The sequence below is a fragment of the Pelophylax lessonae genome, assembly GCF_965119305.1.
Source record: "Pelophylax lessonae genome assembly, chromosome: 1".
In the NCBI taxonomy this organism is placed as follows: domain Eukaryota; kingdom Metazoa; phylum Chordata; class Amphibia; order Anura; family Ranidae; genus Pelophylax; species Pelophylax lessonae.
Window position 1 is genome coordinate 309,116,643 of NC_138768.1, and position 16,042 is coordinate 309,132,684.

Genomic DNA, 16,042 nt, shown 5'->3' on the forward strand with positions numbered 1-16,042 from the left:
AAAAACTTTCCAGCATACTGGAACATTTTGTGATTTGCTTTTATGCACCCTTCATTACCAAAAGAGTAAAGCAATTACTGTAAGAGACAACTGGTGTGGTCATCAGAGGTACCCAAAAATAGACAGAGCATGGACATATCAAAGTATTGACCACTAGTACTAAGCTCTTTGTTTAGGGCATATATACGCATTTAAAATCTCCCTCCTTCCTCCTACTTTCCCCCACAGGATTACTGAAAGGTGCAAGTAAGATGAAGAGAAGGATACAAACTTTGCAGCCATTTTTCAATACCTCTGAAGTATGTAAAATGTATTTTACGCCATGATTGTAATGATACCAGACTAAACTTCATTGTCACAATTATTCAAGCATTAACTATCCGCATTAAAAGTTTTACAATTTTCACATGCTACCAGGCCCAATTCTAATTATTGGTGGTTGTAGTGCTGATTAATCTCCTTCATCAGTCACAATAAATGCCCTATTGTCCATGTCAGATATTCAAAGTGTTAATTTCCCGGTGATGTCCTTACACACTGGAACAGGAAATTATAAGTTCTTTCCAGCAATGCTGCCAGAGGCTAAGGCAAATCCAAGTCTTTTTTTCTTTGGGCTAATCCATTTAAAAGCTCTGTATTAACCTAGGTGTCGGGGTGGTTGGATGCCATCCATATAACTCTATTCATATATTCCAATTGCCACCATAAGTATGGCTTGCTGTTCCTCATCCGGATTGCCAAAATTTAGATATCTAGTTGCCTCCTTAAAGAACCTATAAATAAAAGACCAAGATTAGCATCAGATTCTTAGCAGTTAGTATTTCCCTATACCCCCATGGAACTAAGTGTTATCTCAAAGCTCAGACCAAGCTATGGTCTCAATTTGCCCTAGCTGAGGGTATTCTTCCCCACAAAAACATACATTCTTGTGTCGCCAAAAACAAAACGTATGAAAAAAATGTTTAGCACCCTACAAGGTAGGTGCTAGGTAAAAGCATAATGGGCCTTGGCTGCCTAACAGCAGGGCCATGATTTTCAGCTGGGCTGTCATGTCTCCCAGGTGTGGCTGCTGAGAGGGGAGTCTCCCCACTGGCTCCATGAGAGGATTTTCATTGGGCAGTGGAGGAAACCAAATCAGTGGCTCATTCAGGCCTGTATCTACCCCAGAAGGCAGATTCTGCCGCAAAGAATTCTGGGAGTGAGTATAAGTTTGAGGGGAACGCATGACGCAGCGTCTTTGGCAGGATGCAGAGTCCCAGGAGGGAGGGTATGGCTGTCTCTCCTCCTGTCAGAAGGATCAGGTGTCTCAGGTGGCTGCCTGAGAGTCCAGAGAGAGAGCTAAGCTGAGCTGCAGAGAGGATCCGGAGTGCCGAGGACCAGTGGAGATAGAGGGGTTCAGTTCCAGGAAAGCATGCCAAGTTCATGAGTACTGTGAATTGCCCCTGAAGGTCTGCCTGAAGTGTAGAGGGGACCACTCCAGTGAAGGTCCCAGGGATCCAGGAGCCAGCTAGTGTGAAAGGGGGGTGCCTAGAGAGAGGACCCCGAAGTGTTAGAGGGGGTGCCTAGTGAGAGGACCCTGAAGTGTCAGAGGGGGTGCCTAGTGAGAGGACCCTGAAGTGTCAGAGGGGGTGCCTAGTGAGAGGACCCTGAAGTGTAGAGGGGGCACCAGCGGTTGGGCCCTGAAGAGTTAAGTGTACAGTGTTAAGAGTTGCAGCAGCACAAGCAGTTACAAGGAGCTACCTCAGTCTGTGAAGGGCTGGAGGGAGCTGTTCACTGGACTTTTGCGCTAAACAGAGTGTCAGGAGTCAAATGTCTTACAGTCCTGGATCTTCTGAGTTAATCTGAGTATTAAAGTCGAGGTTCCAGCACAGTTCAGCAGAACAGTATCTTCAAGTGCCAGGGAGCGTTGGCCGACATTCAGCTGGCATCAAGACAGCGCTAACAGGCATTTTCTGTACAGTGTCCCAATTAAACCTAGTTGAGCCAGAGGAGTATCCCACCCATCCCCTTCTCCCATCCCCATTACAAAATAAACAAAACAAACAAAAGATGCAGGAATGGTCATTGTCTCAGCTCTCACACTTGGGTTTTTAACTTAAATGTGTTGGAAGTGTTACCAGTAACAATGGCAGACCCATATCAGGCCCAATGCCTGGAAATATTGCTACAAATGTAAAGCAAAAAAACTGTCTTGGTTCCTCAAGCCAATAAAAAATGGGATTGTGTAGGCAAAAGATGGGTTTATAAGAAGTCATGTTTATTTTACATTATATAACAAATTCAAATCCTGAAGTGAGCATATAAAAAAAAAAAACAGCAAAAAAATATATATACACAGTTGTGGTATAGCCGCTGGATTCATAAATTACTTGAGTAGATCAGGTGATTCCGTTGTTTGAACTGTGCAGACATCCAGGAGGGATGTGAGTCAAAACAGACGGTCCGACGCGTTTCGGTTATTGGAAATTTTTTAGCCTTTTTCAAGGTATCACCCAAAAATTTCTATGAAAGTAAACAATTCTCACATTAGAAGAAGTGCAATAAATTGAGAAAAACATTCATAAACATTTTCAAATATTAATGGTTACTATTTCTGCGTCAAAAAATTCCTCAGTGTACCTTGTAATGCTGGAGCGGAGGTGTGGTGCTAGATTTCCCAGTACACTCCCCTAGTATTGCAACGAGATCCTATTGCTGATATGGGTCTGAAATGCATAGTCTAATATAAATGTTCAAGTGCATGACAGTGGTATCATCCCACCCCTAAAGACCTTCAAAATATCTTACTTTTATTTCTTGTTAAATACGGGATTGGTAGGTGAGATCATGACAGATTTGGAGTGGTGTGTGGATACCAGTCAGGTTGGTGGCGGGATCCAGTAATGGATTCTCCTCTGGCCAATAGATGGCCTGTGGGAATAAAGTTAATTAAAGTATATGGGATGAGCCTCAGTGGAATTGCCTTTAAAGCCACAAGAAATGGGCCCAGAGCACTTACTTGGGTATTTTAAACTTATATTGCACCCGGCACGTGGAGACCCTAGGGGGCATCTTTTTGTGGCGGGCCTCCCCTAATCCATCTGGGGTTCAGTGACAGCTCGATGTCACCAGCTTGCTCATCCGTGTCGGCGGTGCCAGCTTATTCAGCCTCCCACAGACCTAGCCGAGCTACTGACTGCGAGCGCATGCGCAGTAGTGCCCAGCCGGAGGATCTCTGGGGATGCTACACATCGCGATGCGCGGTCCCGCGCATGAGCGATGTGCTTAACCACTTAAGCCCCGGAAGATTTTACCCCCTTCCTGACCAGGCCCTATTTTGCGATTCGGCACTGCGTGACTTTAATGGACAATTGCGCAGTTGTGCGACGCTGTACCCAAAATAAATTGACGTCACCGCCCCTCGTATAGTCTTCACCAATGGGTATTGACCTCTTATCCATAGGAGCAAGCTAGGCATAAGACTTGTTAGAAACAAAGCAATTTACATAGACACACCTGTAGGGGGCTGTCCCACTGGTCCAATACCCCCCTGCTATGAGCATTCCCAACTCAGTTTGTCTTCTGCCTAGTTAGGAGTAAGATAGGCTATCCCTGTGCTGGGGCTACATGTCTCAGCCTTTCTTCTGTTTTTTATTACTTTTATTTTATGCTAAGTGTTTTCTTTGCACTATTAGATTTTTATTTGTTCCTGCGCTTAGTCGAATCTTCGGAAGACTACAGCGTTGTGGAGCTGGGAATCAGACTGGTTGTCCTGGGATCCCAGGACAGAGAACCTCATGGAATCCCAGCCCACCATCGAGCGTTTAGCAGGCTATGAGTACGCCCTGGCCTTGCAAACGACCTGCCCTTGTCCTCAGGGGCGAACGCCCGCAAGGTGGCCAGCTCGCCAGGATGCCTCAGTTGCGGTCTGACCGTGTGGGGCACACATACTGTTTGGCGGATTGCACCCCGCCATCTGGGGTGGGAGGTTCCCGTTGTGGAGAGGTGCCCACGCCATCATGTTCCTGTAAGTAACATTCTGTGTGGGGCCTCTGTGTGGGATGACAGTCTGCTGGGTCTGTTTCCCTCCCTTATGTCTGTGTCTGGGCTCGCATCCCTCCGGTCCCTGCAGGGGAGTTACTGCGTCAGCATCGCTGTGTGGGGGTTTGTGAGGGTCCCTAACCCTGTCGGCACTGTTTGTGTTTAATGTGGGGGTTCAGACATGTCGGGGTGGACCGCTGCGGTAGAAAACCGCAGGTCCGCCATCTTGGGTGTGGCGGCTGCCTCTGCCTCACTGAGGGCTCCCCAGCAGCCATTTTCCTTTGTAGCGGTGGCGCCGTTCGGGCGCCATCTTGTGTGTGGCAAGGTTCTTTTGTTGCACGTGTCGGCGGCCATTTTCCCGGAGCCTCCCATTGTAATCAATAGGCAGCCATTTTTCATTAGTCTGTGCTCTGCTTAGCCTCTAGCGGTCTGACGTCATTTCCTTTCCTGCATGCAGAGGGATCGTTCGGCAGCGTGGTAACACTTCTGGGGGAATTTTCTTGCTGTTTTGGGGGATATTCCTTTGATATTGGCTATTTTTGCTACCTGTGGGTGCTTCAGTTGTAGTCCTGGTTGCGGTGCATTGCGGTGAGTTTTTGGCATCTTAAAGGGCCAGCGCCATAAAAATGTTTGTTTTTTTCATGGAGTCCCAGGACAGCAAATTCCTCCCAGCCTTGGTGGGTGATTCAGGTGATCCTGAATCTTCTACACTTACTTCTGCACTTGTGACTTTGGCGTCCAACGTGGATTTATTGATGTCAGAACGGGCTTCTAGAAAAGGCATAGGTTTTCACTAGCTGTGTCTGATATGATTGCCTTGGACAGTGTCCCCCCCGAGGGGTCTCAGTCCTTTCGTTCGGATGGGGCGGCGGGGGATGTGGGTGGGGATGAGTCCCCCCCCTGAGACGGCCAGTGAACGCGCTGCGCTTATTGCTTCTGTGAAAGATACACTACATTTAGAGGACGAGCCCAACCCGCCGGGTAAGCGGTCCTCTTTTGGGACCCGTAGAACCCGGAAGGCGGCACAAGTGTTTCCTTGTCCCGCTGAGTTTCACAAAATGGTGAACGAACAATGGCGCAATTTTAAAGCGCCTTTTTGTGGTACCAAAACGGTTTCAGCTCCATTACCCTTTTCGTTTAACCCCAGATCGGCTGCTCGATCCTCTAGGGGTGGTCGTCCCGGTGCCTCATCAGGACAGGTTTTGGGGGTTTTACTCAAATCTGTTCACTGTGCCCAGAAAGGAGGGCAAGGTACGTCCGATTCTGGACTTGTAGGCTCTGAACCGCTTTGTGCAGGTTCAATTGTTCCGCATGGAATCCCTCCGTTCGGTGGTGGCCTTTTTTATCCGGGGAGATTCCCTGGCTTCTATCGACCTCAAGGCTGCGTATTTACACATCCCCATATTCGAGGGTCATCAGAGGTACCTCCGATTCGCATTCGCGGAGAATCACTGTCAGTTTGTGGCGTTACCTTTCGGTCTCGCCTCGACTCCAAGGGTGTTTACCTAAGTGCTGGCTCCTGTTCTGGCCCTGTTACGGGCACAGGGGATTGCGATGTGGGGATATCTGGTCGATCTCCTGTATAGATCGAGTGCCAGCCCAGGTCTGTTGCGCGATCTGTCGACTACTGTTCAGACGCTCCAGGAGTTCGCATGGACCATCAATGTTCAGAAGTCGACCTTGTTCCCTTCTGTTCGCCTCCCTTACTTGGGAATGGTCCTGGACTCTGCCCAGGCAAAAGTCTTTCTGCCGGAGGACAAGCTCCGGACTCTTCAGGACGGGGTCAGGTCCCTCAGGGACAACTATTCCTCATCGCTCATAGGGGTTGTTGGTATCGGCCTTTGAGGCAATACCATTTGCTCAGTTCCACACGCGATCTCTTCAAGCGGAGATCCTAGCCAGGTGGGACAGGTATCCTCCATCCTTGGAAAGGAGGATATCTTTGAGTCGCCACGTCAGAGAGGATCTTCTGTGGTGGCTCCAGTCTCTGGCACTGATGGAGGGGAAATTCTTCCGCCCGTTGTTGTGGATGGTAATCAAATGATCCCTCCACCCGGAGGTGTTCAAGATGCTGTGTGCGCGATGGGGATCCTCAGATGTGAATCTGTTCACATCTCGGCTAAACAACAAGGTGGCAAGAACGCGCGATCCTCTGGCAGCCGCCCCGGACACGTTAGTGGTGCCTTGGAATCAGTATCGTCTGATTTATGCCTTCCCTCCGATTCAGTTGTTGTCCAGATTCCTTCGCGGGTTGGTGATTCTGGTGGTACCAGACTGGCCGCGCCGGTCTTGGTACGCAGACATCATACAACTGGTCGTCGAGCCTCCATGGCGGCTCCCGTTACGGGACGATCTGCTGTCTCAGGGGCCGATATTCCATCCTGCTTTACGGTCGCTGGCTTTAACGGTGTGGCTGTTGAAAGCCAGGTCTTGAGAGATAGGGGTCTCTCGTCGGCGGACATTCCTACCTTGCTCAAGGCTAGGAAGGCGTAGTCCGGTAAGGTCTACTACTGTACCTGGAAGGCTTATTTTGCCTGGTGTGAATCCAGGGGCATCCACCCTTGCTCCTTTTCGGTGGCGAGGGTGTTGGCCTTCCTACAATCTGGTGTGGATAAGCGTCTGGTGCTGACCACGATTAAGGGTCAGTTATCTGCACTGGCAATCCTTTTCCAGCGCCCCTTGGTGGCGAACTCTTTGATACGCACTTTTATTCAAGGTGTGCGACATTTGGCTCCTCCTCGAAGGGCACCTTTGCCTCCTTGGGACTTGAACTTGGTTCTGTCCGTTTTGCAACGTCCTCCTTTTGAGAACTTTAGGGAGATTTCTCTGCCTGTGTTGTCACGGAAGGTTGCTTTTCTGGTGGCAATCACATCTGCCCGCAGAGTGTCGGAGTTGGCGGCCCTGTCTTGCCTCTCTCCTTACCTGGTTGTTCATAGAGATAAGGTGGTCTTGCGACCTAACCAATCTTTCCTTCCTAAGGTGGTTTCTGATTTTCACCTGAACAAGGATATTGTCTTACCTTCGCTGTATGCGAATCCTAAGCATCCTAAGGAGTTTGCTTTGCATTCCTTGGATGTAGTCCGGGCGATCAGGGTTTACCTGTCATCCACTGAATCCTTCAGAAAGTCGGATTCTCTTTTTGTACTTCCTGAGGGCCCTCGGAAGAGTATGGCTGCGTCTGCGGCAACCATTTCAAAATGGATCAGGCTGACGATTGTACAGGCCTATTCTATTAGGGAGTGGGTACCGCCCTTCCCTGTCAAGGCGCACTCTACCAGAGCGGTGAGTGCGTCATGGGCTTTCCGACATCAATGGTGGCCCGGGTGTGCAAAGCGGCGACTTGGTCGTCCGTGCACACTTTTTCCAAATTTTACAAACTTGATGTTTTGGCATCAGCAGATGCCTCCTTTGGCCGCAAAGTTCTGTGTGCGGCAGTATCTTGAAGGGGCCCTGGCGTTTGCTGGTCCCCGACTGTTGGGGTTGTTCCCCCTTTTGTTTTTTGCTTTCCTGGGTTGTTTGCTCCTGTTGAGCTTTTCTGTTACCCAGAGGTTTTACCTTTCTGTTCAGATAATGTTCCTTTCTCTGACCTGGGTGCGGCGTTGCCTTGGTGACGGTTGCGCTTCCCACCCCTCATGTCTACACTGCTTTGGGACATCCCATTGGTGAAGACTATATGAGGGGCGGCGACTGTCAGAGGACGTAAGAGAAAACTGAATTTTTGTAAAATCTTACCGTAAAATTCCTTTCTCTGAGTCCTCTGACAGTCGCCGCCCCGCCCCTCTTTTGGGGTTCTTTTGGACTTTAACTGATTGCTACCAAACTGAGTTGGGAATGCTGATAGCAGGGGGATATTGGATCAGTGGGACAGCCCCCTACAGGTGTGTCTATGTAAATTGCTTTGTTTCTAACAAGTCTTATGCCTAGCTTGCTCCTATGGATAAGAGGTCAATACCCATTGGTGAAGACTATATGAGGGGTGGCGACTGTCAGAGGACTCAGAGAAAGGAATTTTACGGTAAGATTTTATTAAAAATTCAGTTTTTTTGATCATGCGCTATAAACAAAAAAAGAGCAACAATTTTGCAAAAATAACAATATTTTTCAATTTTTTTTATATTGAATTCCCCCAAAAAATGTAAAAATCAAAATGTTTTAACATTTTAGGCCAATTTGTTTTCTGCTACATATGTTTGGTAAAAAAAATCGCAATAAGCGTATTTTGATTGGTTTGCCCAAAAGTTATTGCGTTTACTAACTAAGGGAAAGATTTTTGTCATTTTTATTGTTTTTTCTTTTAACGAGTAATGACGGCGATCTGCGATTTTTTTTGTGTTACTGCGACATTGCAGCGGACAGATCGGACCCTTGACTGACATTTTTGACACTTTTGAGGGTACCAGTGACATAACTACAATAATCAGTGCTATAAATATGCACTGTTACTGTAAAAATTACACTGGCAGGGAAGGGGTTAACTTTATTAGAGATCAAGGGGTTAAGTGTGTCCCTAGGGGCGTGCTTCTAACTGTAAAGGGGCATGGCTTTTTATGTAACCACAGAGACATACGATCCTACATAGCAGGATCGTATGATATCTGCTGTTACACCAGGGAGAATGACAGGCGGCTTTGTTTACATTAGCCGCCTGCCTTTCTCCCTCTCCAGCGGGAGATAGCGAGTGAGCGGCGGACATCGGAGCTGCCGGTCACTCGCGCAGGTAAGGCAGGGAACGAGCGGGGGTGGGAGCGCGCCTCCAGCGGCGCGCGCTCGCCCCCTAGAGGCTCGTGGGCGAGCGACGTATCCCTACGTTATTTTGCCTGTACGGGGCTGACTGCCGCTGTAAATAGTCGTGCGGCGGTCGGCAAGCGGTTAAAGGACCTGCAAACAAAACACAAACATTAGTATTCAAACTAGTTTAACTTCTTCAAGTCCCCCAAGCTTTTCCCCATTATTCATATTGCTTAGGGGAACAATTGCCATATGTTCCTGTACTAAGCAGGCAGTATTTGTAAAATTTGCCATATTACTCAGGAAAAATAGTAATGAAATTTGTGTCCAACTACATACAGTATCTCACAAAAGTGAGTACGCCCCTCACATTTTTGTAAATATTTCATTGTATCTTTTCATGTGACAACACTGAAGAAATTACACTTTGCTACAATGTAAAGTAATGAGTGTAAAGCTTGTATAACAGTGTAAATTTGCTGTCCCCTTAAAATTACTCAACACACAGCCATTATTGTCTAAACCGCTGGCAACAAAAGTGAGTACACCCCTATGTGAAAATGTCAAAATTGGGCCTAATTAGCCATTTTCCCTCCCCAGTGTCATGTGACTGATTAGTGTTACAATGTATAAGGTGTGAATGGGGAGCAGATGTGTTAAATTTGGTGTTATAGCTCTCACTCTCTCATACTGGTCACTCGAAGTTCAACATGGCACCTCATGGCAACGAACTCTCTGAGGATCTGGAGAAAAGATTTGTTGCTATACATAAAGATGGCCTAGGCTATAAGAAGATTGCCAAGACCCTGAAACTGAGCTGCAGCACAGTGGCCAAAACCATACAGCAGTTTAACAGGACAGGTTCCACTCAGAACAGGCCTCACCGTGGTCCACCAAAGGAGTTGAGTGCATGTGCTCAGCGTCATATCCAGAGGTTGTCTTTGGAAAATAGACGTATGAGTGCAGCCAGCATTGCTGCAGAGGTTGGAGGGGTGGGGGGTCAGCCTGTCAGTGATCAGATAATAGGCCGCACACTACATCAAATTGGTCTGCATGGCTGTCATCCCAGAAGGAAGCCTCTTCTAAAGATGATGCACAAGAAAGTCCGCAAACAGTTTGCTTAAGTCAAGCAGACTATGGACATGGATTACTGGAACCATGTCTTGTGGTCTGATGAGACCAAGATAAAAGTATTTGGTTCAGATGGTGTCAAGCATTTGTGGCGGCAACTGGATGAGGAGTACAAAGACAAGCTTGTCTTGCTTACTGTCAAGTATGGTGGTGGGAGTGTTATGGTCTGGGGCTGCATGAGTGCTGCAGGCACTGGGATGCTACAGTTTATTGAGGGTAAATGATTGCCAAAATGTACTGTGCCATACTGAAGCAGAGCATGATCCCCTCCCTTCGAAGACTGGGTCGCAGGCCAGTATTCCAACATGATAACAACCCCAAACACACCTCCAAGACGACCACTGCCTCGCTAAAGAAGCTGGGGGTAAAGGTGATGGACTGGCCAAGCTAGTCTCCAGACCTAAACCCTATTGAGCATCTGTGGGGCATCCTCTAACAAAAGGTGAAAGAGCGCAAGGTCTCTAACATCCACCAGCTACGTGATGTCGTCATGGAGGAGTGGAAGAGGACTCCAATGGCAACCTGTGAAGCTCTGGTGAACTCCATGCCCAAGAGGGTTAAGGCAGTGCTAGGAAATAATGGTGGCCACACAAAATATTGACACTTTGGGCCCAATTTGGACATTGTCACTTAGGGGTGTACTCACCACATTTGTTGCCAGTGGTTTAGACATGAATAGCTATGTGTTGAGTTATTTTGAGGGGACAACACATTTATACTGTTATACAAGCTGTACACTTACTACTTTACATTGTAGCAAAGTGTCATTTCTTCAGTGTTGTCACATGAAAAGATACAATAAAACATTTACAAATATGTGAGGGGTGTACTCACTTTTGTGAGATACTGTAAAAGCCAGAATGGTAGATTAGCCCAGGGGCAAATATTGGAATGTTCCTCCAGTCTTGTTGCTGGCTGTGTTTAGGGTGTGAGCTGCCATTTATTATCTCTTCTTCAGAACTGCGTGATCTCTCCTGGCTGCTATCTTTAATATCAGACCTGTGTGCTATGCTGTCCCTGTCCTGGGTGGGGGTTTTCATCTTGGATACCTGTATTTCTGGGTTTTCCTGCTCCATTCTAGCAATGTTAGGAGCTTTACACAATCTCAGTGCATATCTATTCCATTTAAAACTTCTAAACTCTCTCTGCCTTCCTGTACCTCTGCTTACTATGGATACAACTGCCTTTGAGCTGTACCCCCTATCACTGGACTGTTGACAAAAGTCTCGCAGGATATTGAAAACATTTTGGTATGACCTAGCATTCTTCAAAGCCATCTTAGTGGGATAGCTTACATAACACTTATTGGCCATTGAGTATATGAAACCTGCATTATTATCCGATAAGTCAGGACAGCTGAACACTTTCTTATACAATGCAAGATACACGCTGCAGAACAATATTGGGTCATCTCTTCTTATAAATCTAATTTGTTGTAAATCATTCATACTGCTATCATGACTGTACAAAATGCACTGCAACTCTTTCCTCCGCTCCTCTGCATCTGCTAAATTATCATTAACCTGTGCAGATAACTGGGCTGCCAGAGGTCCTGGTAGCCATACTTTTAGAAGAGAGCATGCATCCTTATTACCCAAATGGAATCTAAGTACTAGAGCCTCAAATTTATTGGACAGACTCACTGGTGATTCCAGAGTATTAAATTCACCCAGAATATAGCACAAAGTAAGTCTGTCTTGGATTGTAATAAAACTGCTAGTCTGATTTGAAGCTATAGGTGCAATAGCTGACTGTCTTTTACTGTGGATCTTCCCTTCATTGGCTGAGCAAATATTAGTCAATTGACATGTTCTTTTTTGCTCATCGAACAATAATATACACTGCTTCTTAATAAGAAGCTGGGAGTTTGCATCTGCTAACTTTCTTTCTAAAGACATAACCAACTCTTCCAACTATGAACAACTTTATTTGCAATGACTCAAACAGTTTTCTCTTTGAATTACAGTCCATGCTGGACCTCTGAAGCTGTTCTTGTAGCTCACTGTTTCTTTATAACAAATTGATTGCTGTAGCCCTCATTTCATCCATTTCGATACTGGAGGCTGTTGCAACCTTTAGAAGGTTTTCAGTAATGTTCTCTGTCCTCCCTGAGACGCCTCATTTCTGCTCCCCACTTCTCCCCCATTTGCTCAGATATACATTTAATTCTGAGCAATTCTGTAATTTAATTTGCTAACCTCTCTTTCTTCACTTTCTTTGCTAGAGGTTTACCCAATAATCTATTATGTTGCTGACACTGAGACCACAGTACATTACACTGGCTTTTAAGAGGTTCATCTGCACATGAATGTTAACTGGCAGAGGCATATTTTTAACATACGTATATACAAGTTCCATTTCACAACTATACAATCCACACTATACGCAACTCTATTAGTAATAACGTTCTAACACTGCACTGAGAAACAAACCAAACTCAATTGCCTTTAGCTCTTACAACAACTCACAAATAAACAAAAAAATGAATTGCTTTTCTAGCATCCATTATTCTTCATTTATTGAAGAATAGACAAATAAATAGTGCGCTAACAATGATAATTGATAAAAATCAATGAAATGCTGAAAAGGATATGAAAAAATATGATTTTCATATAGACGTGTCTGAACTACAGTTATAGGAAGCAATAAATGGTCCTTAACTCAAGTCCGTGCGTGAATAAAAAATACAATATACCAAAATAAAGTTCAAAGTATGAAAATAAATTGAAAATAGTCTCTCAAATGTTGTGAGGCAAATAAGACATCAAAAGTGGGATAGGTGAATCCGTGCCAAAGTGACGGTCCACAATGTGCAGACAATGGTGTTTCACACAAACTGATGTTCTTAATGCCAGGGTGACCTCTTACCGCAAAAGGCTTCTATGTTGGCATTCAAGTGATGGACGTGACAGTGTGGTAAGGTGGTACCACCCGGTGGTAAAGGTGGATTCTTACCGAAAATCAGGGAGATATGAGCTTGGACTGCTGGGAAACAGGAGATCCAACCAGGAATCCTGGAAGCTGTTCCTCTTCGCAATGATATGGTTCCGATGTCTCAAGGAGCAATTTCCACTGAGAAGATACCTAATATAAAAAAGGGGGACTAATAGTGCATTACCCTCGATACATTTTATTGAGAAAGGAAGACAGCTACTTACATCAGATAAAACTAAATCATACACATGCGAACAACTCAAAATAAAACACGCACGACCGCCTGCAGAACAGTCCGTGACATATGGTGACGCAGCTAGCCCCCTCCGATGCGTTTCCACTTAGGAGTCGTCTACAGGGAATGGAGCTGGAAGCTGCGCCGCCATTCTCCCTGTTAAAATATGAAAAGAATGGGCACTTCCGGTCCGGCCGCATCGGGGTCCCGGAAGTCTGATGACATCACTTCCGGTTTTGCAATCTACTCATACGGCCGATGGAAACCAGGAAATAAACCAGCAAATTTTTGAATAGGGAAGATAAAAAAGAAAAGTATAATAAAAAATCCCCATTATGTATGCTGTAATGAAAGTTGGCCCGATTAGTGCCTGTAAACCGATCCACTCATTTTTAATTCGGCCGCAGCGTGGTCCCGGAAGTGAAATTACATCACTTCCGGAGTTGGAACCAACTCGCGCGGCCAAAGAGAAATAGGAAGTGAGTCAGCGCTGCAATGGGGAAGCCGAAAGAGGACGGCCAATTGAAAAGGCTAATTATCGGGCTGAAAGGTTAAAGAAATAAAAGCATTAAAAACACTGAATAATTAAAAATTCAAAAAAGATGCATCTCTCGTTCCAGCTGGATCATGGACAAGGTGTCCAATGGAACATATGCAAAGTGTGAATGAAAAAGGTGAAGAAAAAATAAAAGGGAAAGGAAGGTATAAGAAAATGTGTGTGTATATGTGTGGATGTAGTGACCGAAGTTGGAAAAATAAAATAAAAAGGTGAAAAATAGTATATGTGTAAAAAATGAGAATGTGAATATGTAATAAAAGAAGAATTAGTTAAACATAAAAAATAATAAATAAAAAGGAAAATTAATATAGATAAAAAAATAAATAAAAATAAAACATGAACATAAAAATTAAAAAAATTATATAATGAAAATGAATAAAGATAAAAATAAATATAAATAAAATAAAAAAATAAAATAAAAAATAATAAATAAAAATTAAAAATACAATTAATAATAGAAATAAAAAATGTGAAAGAATAAAAAATAAAAAGGTGGGTGACTGAGGTGAGAAAGATGACATTTAAAAACTCGTAAAAAAGCCCTAAAAGCTTATTATGAATTTAAAAATAGGACGGGAAGTGTCCATTCCAAGTATGAAACATACATTTATCTATTTAAAATATAAAACAAAGACATATTATAAATCCCAAACAATTCCAGAACAGAAAAAACTCAACCACTTATTCAAAAGGGGAAAAGCAGAAAAGATAAAAGTAGGAGTGTCATTATGATGGAATGTGCATATGCCCAAAGTTCACTGATTATTAATGTGGGTATTTATATCCCATTCTACATTCATTCCCCATGGTTGATAGCTTTTCAATTCATGGATCCAGAATGTTTCTCTCCTCGAGATGCTCCGTTTCATGTTGCTACCTAGTAGATTTCAATAGCAACATCTTCCAGTTGTGAATGGCTTCTTCCATGGCAACGATCATGATGTAAAAACAAACTATGGCCTGGGAATCCCTTGTGAATATTATTGAGGTGCTCCCCAATTCTGATACTAGGAGTACGAATTGTTCTCCCAACATATTGTAGACCACTTTCACAGGTGAGGAGATAAATTACTCCTTTAGTATGGCATGTGATACAACTTTTTATGGGGTAACTCCTCTGCGTGACTTTTGAGGTAAAGGTTTTTGATCTCGTTGTTTTGGATTCTCTACAAACCCGACACTTTTTGCATGGAAAGAAGCCTTTCAGGTTTGCAAACATTGTGGGAGCATCTGGTTTCTCAATCGGGTTGGGAGCTATCATGTCATTCAGATTCTTAGTTCTCCTAAAGATAATGGGAGGTTTTTCAGGGAGTGATGGTCCCAACAATTTGTCACCTCTTAATATGTCCCAGTATTTGCGGAAGGTACGATTAATCCAACCTTATCCACTAGAAAAGGTGGTCACAAAGGCATATTCAAATTTGGATCGTACACTCTTATCTTCCTTCTTTTTGGAAACAATCAGATTTCTGTTGAGAAGAGCTTGCCTGTTCAATATCTTTTTCCAGAGTTTTGGAGTCAAAGCCTTTCTCCAAAAATCTTTCTTTAAGAATTTCACTTTGTATGTGGAAGTCTTTGATGTCTGTGCAATTGCGGCGGATTCTTCTAAATTGGCTCTTAGGAACAGCCAATATCCAGGTTGGGTGATGGCAACTATCTAGAGATATGAAGCCATTCTTATTGGTGGATTTGAAATAAGTTTTTGTAGAAAAACTTAACCCATTTCTAGATATAACCAAATCTAGAAAGTTGATGGATTCTTGGCTGAATTGGTATGTGAGGCGAATGCCCCAATCATTACAATTCAGTTGTTTCATGAACCTGTGTAGAGAATCAGTATTGCCTCTCCATAGCAACAGAACATCATCTATATACCTTCTCCATAAAAGGACTTGTTTCTCTCTGTTGGTATAGATGTTCCTGTCCTCCAACAAAGCCATGAATAGATTGGCTAAACTCGGCGCGAACTTGGCGCCCATCGCGACTCCGGTCTTTTGGAGATAGAACTTTCCACCGTAGTAAAAGTAATTGTGTTCCATCCCGAACTTTAATTGTTCCAGGATGAACACTTTCTGCTTTAGCAGGATATCATGATTATGGTCCAAAAAGGTGCTAACTGCTTCATACCCCATATAGTGGGGAATGATCATGTACAGGGATGAAACATCCATCATCACGAGGAGTAATTTGCCTTTGATCTCCAGCTCATTGAGTTCTTGGATACATTGAGCTGTATCCTTCAGAAACGCAGGGGTTTCCTGAACAAGGGGTTGAAGTAAAAAGTCCACATATTTTCCTATTCTGGAAGTGACCGAATCAATCCCGCTAACGATCGGCCTTCCAGGAGGTTTAACCAAACTTTTATGAACCTTAGGTAGGTAGTAAATAGTTGGAATCCTCGGTGCCAGCGGGACTAGATATTCCTTCTCCTTCTG

The 16,042-nt window shown here is 44.5% G+C and overlaps 1 protein-coding gene across 1 annotated transcript; it reads right to left on the reverse strand.

Moving 5' to 3' along the window:
• Positions 1-679: 679 nt before the first annotated feature.
• LOC309545069 (uncharacterized protein) lies at positions 680-14,868 on the reverse strand (the record flags this gene model as incomplete). The annotated part of the gene is made up of 3 exons (XM_082244200.1): positions 680-773; positions 10,714-11,792; positions 14,782-14,868. The coding sequence occupies 3 exons, from the start codon at positions 14,866-14,868 to the stop codon at positions 680-682; spliced, it is 1,260 nt and encodes a 419-aa protein (XP_082100326.1).
• Between the last annotated feature and the right edge of the window lie 1,174 nt (positions 14,869-16,042).